The 12,025-nt window shown below is 33.3% G+C and overlaps 1 protein-coding gene across 1 annotated transcript; it reads left to right on the top strand.

The window, feature by feature from the left end:
• The first annotated feature begins 2,167 nt into the window (after positions 1–2,167).
• On the top strand, positions 2,168–3,652 carry LOC105774053 (uncharacterized). Its single transcript, XM_012596368.2, has 4 exons — positions 2,168–2,334; positions 2,480–2,594; positions 2,764–2,978; positions 3,225–3,652. Exons 2-4 carry the CDS (start codon positions 2,505–2,507, stop codon positions 3,517–3,519), a joined length of 600 nt encoding a protein of 199 aa, XP_012451822.1. The 5' UTR covers positions 2,168–2,334; positions 2,480–2,504; the 3' UTR covers positions 3,520–3,652.
• The last annotated feature ends 8,373 nt before the right edge of the window (positions 3,653–12,025 follow it).

Genomic DNA, 12,025 nt, shown 5'->3' with positions numbered 1-12,025 from the left:
CCCTCAAATTCGCCACTGTACTAGTGGCTTGCCAGTGATATACGACATGAACAAAAAGTGTCGGGATGAAGTTAGAATTGGTTGAATCCCCTGATACTATTTACTTTCATCTATGGAATGCTTCGGAAAAATTACAATTGGACGAAGTTGTGGTGATCAGTTTTGTCATGACTCCTGCCTAACTCTATTTTCAATGACCGGGATGTGAGTTTGAAAATTATATAATCATATACACTAAAAAAATTAAAATAAATATTTTCTAATAAATTTAAAATAAATTTAAAAAATTATTTATACTTAAATAACACTAACATAGGACAACTTAACAAGCAAATATCTTTAAAATAGTAGGAAAATTAACAATAAAATAAAAGTTATAATATTCAAACAATAAAAACAAAATAGTAGCAATATAAAACGACGCCAAAACAGTGATAAAATAGCAACAAAAACAAAGAAAACAACAATATTATTGTTTTTTTGCAAATTCGAGACGGGATTGGCTTGGGCCATAAAAAGCTTACATGAGGCTCAACCCGTTTAGAAAACGGGCCTTGTTTTCTTGTCTAAGCCCATTTTTGTGCGTATATTATTTTCCAAACTCTCTCACTTTTCGAACGGGCCTTCATACTGAGTCGGGTGGCTCGATCCATGATCAGATCTAATATATTGTGTGCATAATGTATAAAAATAAAAAAGGTTTAATATGAATTGATTTAATATATTTTATTAATAAATACTATTAATTCGTACATTGCACGAGAATACAAACTAGTATATATACTATATCAATATGATGTTATAAAAAAGAAAATAAATAGTCATGTTCACATTACAATTCTTTTTGGCACATGACACTTTTCATTTGAAGCTCTTATTTACAATTTGGATAAATTACTTTTTTACTTGTTGCCTTTTAATTTGTTAAAGTTATTCCATGACTTTTGTTCAATTTTTTATAACTTTTTATATGTTAAAAACAAAGTTAATTTTAAAAAATTATCTTTTTATTTTAAGATTTTTAGATAAATGAATTGACTTTTATATTATGGTATTAAAATTAATAAATATTAAATTGTTAAACTTAAAATATTTAAAAGAGACACATATTAATAAAATTTATATTTTTCAAATATAATAAAAGTTAATTCTATTAAATAATTAAATCAGAATATTAACAATTTTTACATTAAAACAAGTAATTTAACAATATATAAAACAATGATGAATGTTGTATTTATATTTGTACCATAGCTTAATTTAAATTATTTTAAAATTTAAACAGTTAAAATTCACTATGTTGCGGAAAAAGGGGAAGAAAAAAACAGAATTCACTACCTAGGACATTCGAGATTCCTAGAATATAGCAAATACAGCTGGTGCCGTGAGCTGGAAACGGAAGAAATGAAAATGAAATGTATAAACTACACTTATAGTTATTTAATTATTGATATGTATCTAATTATAAAAATTATAAAATAATTTTCAATATTTTTATTCATTAACCATTAATTGTTGATGGGAAGATGATGTGGAAGTTTTAAATCGGCATAATAGCAATTATGACCCTCAATTTTTATATATTTGTCAATTTAATTTTTATTTTAAAAATTTAACCCTAAATATTTACAAATTGTGTAATTTAAAATTTTTTCAATTTTACTATTCTTTGGACCCTTTCACCTAAAAGGCTAAAGAAATCTATCAACTAAATTTGATTGAAAATATGCCAAAATGAAAACACCAAAAATCCAAAATAATAATTTTAATATTTTCTCATTCTTTTAAAATTAACCTTTGATATCACAAATAAAAGTAAAATTACAAAAGAAAGACTAAATTACACAATGTGTAAATGTTGAGAGTTAAATTTTTTGGACTCAAGACTAAATTGACACAATTATAAAATTTGAGGGTTAAAGTTGTTATTATGTAAATTTTAAAAGCAGTCAAGTTACCTTTCCGTTAGTAATTTAACAGTTGGTGATTAAAAAAAAATTTAAATAGTTGGGTGACTAAAAAAGAAAAAGTGGAATAGTTGGATGACTATTTTGTAACTTTTTATAATTAGGTAACTAAAAAAGAATTACTAATAGTTAGGTGACTAGCAGTGTAATTTGCCCAAATGAAATCTAAAATGAAAGGGGTAAAAAGGTGATTGTAAAGGGAGATTGATAAGGAGAGATTTGGGGGTATAACCGGATTCTATTTGACTTACACTACTAATACTAATTCATACATGGACTATATGTTCTTCTTCTCCTCCTGATCTTGATCCCGCTCGACCTTTGACGCAAGTCAAGAAAAGGAGTCCTTTTTCATCCTTCTGCCCAGGTACGTGTGTATATTCCTTCCACAAATATAATTCATCCATCGATTCATTCGATCGGCTTTTATCCGCCAAAAATTCTTTCTTTAATTTAATTGAATGGTTTTTTTTTTAATTTAAAATTTTATTTTTATTATTCAACCGTAGCAGACTATCGCCTAATCAAAAATCAATCATGGCTGTGACCATCAAGCGAGCGGCCCTCATCGTTGCCAGTCTTGGCGTCTTATCTTTTATCTTTGGAGTCATTGCCGAAAACAAGAAGGTTTCTGTATTTATTCTATTTCCCCCTTAACCCTAACTGTTCTGATCTTCTACTGTTAGTTTTAGGGTTTATTATTATTGTAAATTCTGAATATATATTGATATTTGTTGACGATGGGATTATTTTTGGGATAAAAAAAAATGTTATTCCATTTGGTTTTAAATGACAGCCTGCAGCTGGAACTCCAATTTCTGGAAAAGATGTGGTTATTTGTAAGTATCCATCGGATCCTTCGGTGGTTCTGGGCTACCTATCGGTTGCATTTCTGATACTATCTACTCTCACTGGCTATTGGTCCCTGTTTTACCCCTACAAAGGAAAATCTGTTCCACAGTCTGTTCTCTTCCAAAACACTAGTTTCTTCGTCTTCTTCAACATTGCCTTGTAAGCGCTACTCTCTCTCTCTCTCTCTTTGTATTTTAGTCCAGGATTATGTAGATTCAATGATTTCCTTATGATTATGTTGATTCAGTGATTTCCTTAATCCTTACTCATCGGATTAACTTGCTATTTCAAATTTCACACCAAATAATCCTCCCTTGACTTTCCCACGACACTGGTCACATCATATTTTCCGATCCTATTAAACTCACTCAAGTATTCACACCCTTGTTGATCCGCTTGTGGCAGGTTTACAGGTGGCTTAGCAGCCACTCTGATCTTGTGGCCGACAATCACAGAGCACCTGCACTTGATTCGTAATGTTCATCACAATCTCTCCACGGAATGTCCTACTGCTAAGACTGGACTCCTTGGTGGTGGTGCGTTTGTTTCCCTTGATTCAGCCCTATTTTGGTTAGTTGCCCTTATGTTGGCCGATAATGCCCGAGAGGATCACTTTGATGAAGTTGAAAAAGACAGGAAAGTTGAGCATGCTCAGGTTCTCGCATCTGCTGAATACCATGTCAAAGGGGGTGCTGTGTAATGCAGTTCGTGTCTCATGTTCCATCATCAACTGCCAAATATTTGTCCCCAACTATCTTCACTTTTATGTATATTGTTTAAACTTCGTTTCCATTTCTAAGTAATAATTATCCGCTAGTAGTATTTGTTCAGCATCTCCAAGGTACGAATATTTCTTATTGTCAATTCTCATCTTTCTATGGTGCTTTTCTAAATCCTGATTCTCGAATAATACCTAGTCTTTTCTCTTTTTTAGAAAACAAAAACAAAAGCAACCAACTATAGGATACACGACTTTTTGCTGCACATTTGCCATCTGCTTAACTATTTGATCAAGCGGGTGTGATGTTTTGGTGGCCCTAACATTTAGTTTTTTCACCATCTACCAAATCTCTGTCATTAAAGGTTTATTTTCTAATGAATTGCAGTACGAACCTTCTGAATATGTTTCCATTTTATGGTAGAATTATACTGACATAATATACAATACCCAAACCGTAAAGTTGTAAAATATCATTTTTAATAACATAAGTCTGCTCTGCATAAGTATCATTCTTAACAACGTTAGCGTGCCCTGCATCTATGATGTCTTGGAAACAAATGATCAGCATAACTCCTTCACCTCGAGATCTCGCCGTTCACTTCTAGTAGGGCTGAAATTATTACCCACCAATAGTTTATATGGAAGCTTCAATTTCTGCTACTTCTTCCAATCAAGAGAACAGTTTTGCTTCCACAGAAAATCGTATACAGATTGTACAGACAACTTGCCACCGTTAGTAAACTTCCAAACTTACCCTCTGCACCTGTAACGCGTAGGTTTGTGCAAGTGTACACAGTCGTTATCAAGTAATAAGTAAATATCGAGTTATTGTTTCCACAGAGATTGTATTTGTGCTCAGTTACTTAATTTGTAAAATTATATTAACAAATTGGTAAATAAAAACACAATATAATTGAGAAATGATGATTAAAATGTATTAAACTAAATGCAATGATCCCTAATGCAAATTATCCTAAGTATGCAAACTATATGAATGAAATAGATTTTAGTAAAATTAAACACAATTTGCAACAATTATAACATAAATAAACTAGGACAATTACTTTAATTAAACTCAATTTATTATCAACATGCTTAATAACATTCGAAAAAACATTTCATGGCAACTCGATCTTTCATGAGTTTAGAAACCACATTAGGTCCTTTCGGAATCCTTTACTTAGTAAATACGCATTTTATTGATCCTTATTTACTAAGGGTTTCTTAGCATTCGTGTGAAGTAACAGGGACATGTCAGGTTTGAAACAATTTAATCACACAAATCTAAAAACTATGCAAATAACAGAGCTTGGTCAGAGTTGTTATGCAACCTCTAATTTAATCGGGTTAGGATCTAAATTGGGTATGCACATTTCAATTATGTGTCCATTAGCCGTCGTCTGGTCAGGATCGCTCTGCTAATTCAGGTGCATTTCAATCACGTATGAACGAAATACAGACTTGATTTTAATTGAAAACATGATCGATTGAGGCACAAACATTATAAGTATGAATCAAATAAATATTATTTAATCAAAGCAATCATCCTAACTTAAATAAAATTAAGCTAACATTGTTGTAAACAAGAACAAAGAACACATAGCAAACATCTTTATATTAAACTAAAAAAAAAGAAGATTAAACCCAATTCAGAGTGGCTGTCACCCAAGACTCTGCCTGACGAGACTCCTTCGTTTCTTTGCTTTCCTCCTTTGCTGATCGCTCTCCAAGGTGGCTGACCAAGGGTTATTTAAGAGGCTTAATTGCTAAAATCTCTATGAAGAGATGATGCTAGGCGTGGGAATGGAAAAGACTAAGAGAATTTGGAGAAAAGAGAGAATGATGCTTGATGGATGATCAATGAAGGAATGAGAGGGTCTTATTTATAGGTGAGGAGAGGGGGATAGTTTGCTAAAAATAAGAGTTTTCATCTTTTGAAACATCTTCCATGGGTGGCCAGCCATAAATTGAGCAAGTCGAGCTGATTTTTCCTTGATTTTTGGTCAATTTGAGTGCCACAACAACTCAGGGCTGAGACTTGGTCAAGTGTAAATCTTCAGGTAAATCTCTAATTTCTTCAACTCTTCAAGGACCTTATGCAATTAAACCAAAGAGTGGTTTATGGACAGCCATGTCCAGCCGAATTTTGGGGTTGACTTGGTCTCCAATTTGAACGGTTTTGTAATCCAACAAAGCTATTAGACCTGTCCAGAATAAATCAACAAGTTAGAGGACCAAAGAATAAAATTTATCCAATTTAATTAATTAATTAAAAACCCAAATTATTAATGAAATATTTTAAAATAAATTATTAAATATAATTTTATATTTTATTATTTAATTTAATCATGCATGACCCACTTTATGTCTTAAAAAATATAATATATTCAAATTAATATAAAATAAGCCATTTATTGCATGAAAACTATATAATAAAGCATAAAATCACATTTTAATAATTTCTATGTCTTAATTTCATATTTTCACATATTTCATTAATTTATTAAACAATTACTCAGTTTTAACAAAAAATTTAAATAAAAAAGGTGATAAATTACATAGGAAAAATCCTATATATTTTTCCGTTTACACACCCCAAACTTAAATCATTGCTCGTCTCGAGTAATGTTTATGCACAACAAAAGGTCTTGCTAAGGCAGAATTGCTAATTGTGTAAGCAGCATCAATATTTGTCCCATAATCATGCATTAATAACTTCATGCTTATCGATCTTCTTTATTAACAAGTAATTCATATGCAAACATTCCTTAAGATTATACTACGCTTCAAAATATGCCAATATGAATCATAATTTGCATGTATGTCATAGCCATAGATAACATTCTTCATTCAACATAATTTCCTATCAATCAAGAAAACAATCACAAGGCTTATTTATGATTTTCATATGTTTAACTTAAGACTTTCTCTCCACTAATGTAGGTGACATAATCATCAAATCAATAGGTCTTTTATAAGGTTGTAATGGGGCTCAGTTAAAAGCAAGGATTTTAATAGATGAGACATTTCGGTTTTAAAAATCTTAACCTTTAACTTTGTCTTGGTTTTCTCATAATACAACCTTTTTCTTTAAGTGAACCTTTGGAATACCCCCAAACTTATTTTAAACTCAAGCTCATACATTTTTCCTTTTTTGAGACTGAGCGAACTGTTCTTGACTTTTTTTTAAGCATGAGCACATACATATTTATGAAAATTTCCTCAAATGTTGATTCCCAAGACAACTTTAGTTAAGATAGGTGTACAAAACTAGGATAATTTTAAAAAGATGGTAACTGGCTTATAATGTAGGTTCATTGCAAAAACAGGCCTTTAAAAAGAAGCAATGTCCTCATTGCAAGAACAAAGTAATGAATGAAAACTGAACACCAGGTAGGGTTGTAAAGAAAGAGAGGTGAGTCATTAAGACTGCTAAAATAACAAGTCTTCCCTAATAACCCAATCTTAGACGTGTTCATTCTCATTACCACATCACTTAGTCTTATTCTTTCTAAAGAAGTGTTAAGTTTGTTCATGCTTGCTATGTTTTATTCTGCAGAAATTAAATCCTAATTACGAAAGAAATAAATTCCTAAAGACTTAAAAATAATTAAATAAATAACAGGATAAGAATCCCCCCTTTTATTTTTCTGACTTATTCCCCTTGTCTTCTTTAGCTCTATCTTCGCTTGCATCGTTAGTATCTTTCGTCCATGTCTCAAAGATAGCATCTGGGAACTCAGGAAAAATAGTATTAGAGATATTCTTAAAAGTATTTTGAATTGAGTCATCTCTAATTTTTGCATATTTCCAATAAGTTTGTTGTAATCGTGCATGAACTTGCACATATCCATCAAAATTGACAACTCTAATTTTCTTGAAGTACTTGCAGAAGTCGGCATGGGAGTTTTATATTCAGGTTCAAAACTTAGCTTAACTGGTTCTTCTTCTGGCTCAACCCTTGGTTCAGGAATGTTCAGTTCCTTATCAGATTCTTCCTCTTCAGTGTCTGTGACTGAATTAGCTTCAGTTTCAGTTCCATCTGTTGACTCCTCTGTATCCGGCTCAGTTGGCTATTCTTTCTTGCATTGATTCAGTTCATACACCCTCTCTACTAATCTTTCAAGATCATAATTTGTAATGCCTCCTTGAACATATCGCCCCTTCAGATTTTCTTGTGTTTTAACATGAGCCTTTAATCAAAGTGAAGTGATTAATGATGGGAAATAAACACTTCCTGTCTTCTTTTTAGCATAATCGTGAATCTCCTTCAGGATAATTTTCCCAACATTAATGGACTTTTCTGTCAAAATTGCATATAATAAAAGCATCTGTTCCATCGAGATGGTGGAACTATGTGAGATAGGCATAAAACTGTAGCGAACGAAATAAAACCATACCTTTGCTACTCGTTTTAAGTATTCTCTTCGATAAGAATGACTCCCATACTTTTTTATAATCCATTAAGATCCCGGATTTGTTACAACATCAAGCACTTGTTGAAGAAAATCCCAATTGATATTGTTCATCATAGGGTAGTACTCATCTTCTTCAACATTAGGTAAATTAAACAAATCATTGATAGACTTAGAAGTAAGAGGTACCTTTTTCTTTCGAACGATGACTTCAGTAGCATCTTGCGTAGTCAAACTAGCATAGAATTCTCAAACTAGTTCATCATCGGGAAGTGAACGAGCATCACAAAATCATTCCCACTTGAGAGCATTGATTTTCTTTCTAATTGGTATAGGAACAACCATCAAATCATTACTCTTTAAGTCAAAACCTTTTTCTGGCATCATAGGTTGATGCTTGAAGATTGAATCAAATCTCTCTTTCACTTCTTCATCGATCAAAATTAGGTTTTTAGGATTAGTCTTTAAAGATCTGGTTCTTTTGCGAGACATGGTATCTTTTCCCAAAAATTTGACAAAGTTTCTGCACAAAAGAGAAAAGAGAAATCTACAAAGTGGGTAGAACTTGCTACGGCAAAAATCTTGCGACAGCAAGGATGGTGCGACGGTGACGACAACGTGCGACAGCAACGGTGGAGCTTCGACAATCTCTTTGCGACAGCAATAGGGAATTTTGACAAAAAGGGAAGACAATTAAGGTTTCTTCTAGGATTTGAGGTTGACGGCATAAAAGGAAGATTTAGGAATTTTTAGGGTGTAAGCAAATTACTTTGAGGGATATGAAAATTAGTAGAATGGAGAGGGGCTTATATAGGGAAAAATTAGGGCAACATGTAACAAAAATTTAGCTACATTAGGGTTACTTGGGCGGCAAGCAATGGGTGTGATCGCAAGGCATGGATTTTTCCCTCATTTTTGCTATCTTAGGCCTTAAACTCAGACTGTATCTTACTAAAAAAACTGATTAGTACTTGGGCCAAATTTGACCCCCTTTATTAACATAAAAATTTAAAATTTAAATAGAACAAGTGAAATTTAAAAATTTTAAGTCTTAATTAGAAAATTTCTTCTTAATAAATTACATTAAATTAATTCCCAGGAAAGGTTTGAGGGGTCACAGCGGTCCCGCTTAAGTTCTAATCTCCTTAGACTGAATTAATTAAATGTAATAAGTTAATAAAATAAGTTCTAATTATTTATTTATTTACAAAATGAGTTCATGAAAAATTAAGGGTCTGCTAATTTGAGCGAGGATTCAATTCGCACAACTTCACCATCCCAGTAGTGTTTGAGACGTTGACCATTAACTTTAAACGTACCTCCATAATTGTTGTATAATTCAATAGCTCCATAAGGATAAACTCGGTAGATGGTATAAGGTCCTTTCCATTGGGATTTAAGCTTCCCAGGAAATAACTTCAACCTTGAATTAAAAAACAAAACCTTCTGACCTTCTTTAAACTCGCGAGGTTGTATATGACTATCATGCCATCTCTTTGATCTTTCTTTACACATTTTGGCATTCTCATAGGAAAACAACCTTAGCTCTTCCAACTCATCAAGTTGTGACATCTTTCTCTCACCGGCTTACTTAAGATCAAAGTTCAACTGCTTCAAAGCCCAGTGAGCTTTATTCTCCAACTCTAATGTCAAATGACATGTTTTTTCAAAGACTAACCGATAAGGAATCATTCCTAACAGAGTCTTAAATACTGTTCGATAGGCCCATAATGCATCATCGAGCCTTTGAGACCAATCTTTTTTGCTAGGGCGTACTACATTTTCAAGGATACATTTGATTTCGCGATTTACTCTTTCAACTTGCCCATTAGACTGGGGGTGATAGGCAGTAGCAATCTTGTGCTTCACATCATATTTGTAAAGCAACCACTTAAGCCATTTGTTCACAAAGTGAGAACCTTCATCACTAATAATAGCTATTGGTGTCCCAAATCGTTTAAACACATGCTTATGTAGGAATCATATGACTACCTTAGCATCATTTGTAGGGTATGCTTCAGCTCCAACCCACTTGGATACATAGTCCACAGAAACTAAGATGTATTTGTTCCTATACGAAGAAGGAAATGGGCCTAAGAAGTCAATGCCCCATGCGTCGAACAATTCAATCTCTAAAATGTTTGTCAAGGGCATCTCATTCCTCCTTGATATATTTCCAGTCCTTTGGCATTTATCACATTTTTCACATAAACATAAGTATCTTTAAATAGTGTAGGCCAAAAGAAACCTGCTTGCAAAATCTTTGTTGTAGTACGTGAACCACCAAAGTGTCCCCCACTTGAAGATGAATGGGAATGATACAAGATCTCAGCAATCTCGCTTTCAGCTACACACTTTCGGATTATATTGTCTGCACATTGTTTAAACAAAAACGGATCCTTCCAAAGATAATACCGACTATCATGAAGGAATTTTTTCCTTTGTTGGTATGTCATTTCTCGAGGAATTATTCCACATGCAAGATAATTGGAAAAATTAGCAAACCAGGGTATTTCATGAATTTGATTTACCTCAAATAAGTATTCATCTGGGAAATTCTCGTTGATAGGCACAAATGACTTAGTTGCCTCATCTTGCTTTAACCTTGACAGATGATTAGTTATTTGATTTTGGACACCTTTTCTGTCTTGGATCTCAAGGTCAAATTCTTGGAGTAAAAGTATCCAACGAATTAGCCTTGATTTTGCATCTTTCTTCGTGAGCAAGTATTTAATGGCCGCATGGTCAGCAAATACTGTAACTTTGGCACCTATAAGATATGAGCGAAATTTTTCAAAAGCAAAAACTATAGCGAAGAGTTCCTTTTCGGTTACTGTATAATTGCGTTGGGCTCCCATCAAAGTTCTACTTGCATAGTAAATAGAGTGAAACACTTTATTTCTTCTTTGTCTCATCACAGCTCCAACGACATAGTCACTTGCATTGCACATCAACTCAACAGGTGAGTTCCAATCAGGTGTAACGATTATTGGGGCTGAGATTAACTGCTCCTTTAGATCTTCAAAAGCTTCCAAACATGCTTTGTTGAAATCAAACACTGTATCTTTCTCTATCAACAATCAGTTTCGCTGAAATAATCACAGGGACGGTAGAAAAATCACCTAAATAAACATATTTCAAATGGGAAGAAAGTACCTTTAGTTTGAGTTTAGGTGGTTCTTCAATTGACAACTTGGGTTGCACAAATTCTCTAACTTCCAACTCCAACGATTCAAACCATGTGAACTGGATAAAATTTCCCGGATTGGCTTCCATCAAAGCCATGTTTTCTTCACCTTCTTCATCCTCCAAAGGGTCAAGATCTAAGGCTTTCTCCAATGGATCTTCTTCAATTTTTTTTCCATAGAAACCAAGGTTTCTATCTCTTCCATAACTGAACACTCCTCTATCAGATCGGCAAATTTCATCGCTTTAAGAATGTTAAAGGTTACCTAATTGTTTTGAACTTGCATGGTGAGTTCTCCTTTCTACACATCAATTAATGTTCTTCCCGTGGCTAAGAAAGGTCTCTCAAGGATGATCGACACTTCCTTGTCTGCTTCAAAATCTAAGATAGTGAAATCAGTAGGAAAAATAAATTTATCAACTCTTACCAAAACATCATCGATCTTTCCTTCGGGATATGTCCACTAGCTGAAGCATCACAGTTGTAGGTCTTACTTCACCTATCCCTAACATCTTGAAAATAGACGTAGACATCAAGTTGATACTCGCTCCTAAGTCACAAAAAGCTTTACTACAGCAAGATTCACTAATGTTACAGGGTGTAGTAAAGCTTCCCGAGTCTTTCAATTTTGGTGGCAATTTGTTCTGCAGGAACGCACTGCACTCCTTTGTCAAGGCAACAGTCTCATACTCACTCAGTCGTTTCTTCTTGTACAGTATATCCTTCATAAACTTCACATAATTCGACGTTTGTTCTAAAGCCTTCACCAACAGAATGTTGATGTGTAACTGCTTCAAAACATCTAAAAACTTTTTGAATTGCACCTTCTATTTTTGCTTGTTTTGCTGCAATCTTTGTAGATATGGAGGTGATGGAACTTTCG

Source organism: Gossypium raimondii, chromosome 6 (assembly GCF_025698545.1).
Source record: "Gossypium raimondii isolate GPD5lz chromosome 6, ASM2569854v1, whole genome shotgun sequence".
In the NCBI taxonomy this organism is placed as follows: Eukaryota; Viridiplantae; Streptophyta; class Magnoliopsida; order Malvales; family Malvaceae; genus Gossypium; species Gossypium raimondii.
The sequence above is the reverse complement of the archived record's forward strand: the minus strand, read 5'-3'. Positions and strand labels throughout refer to the sequence as shown.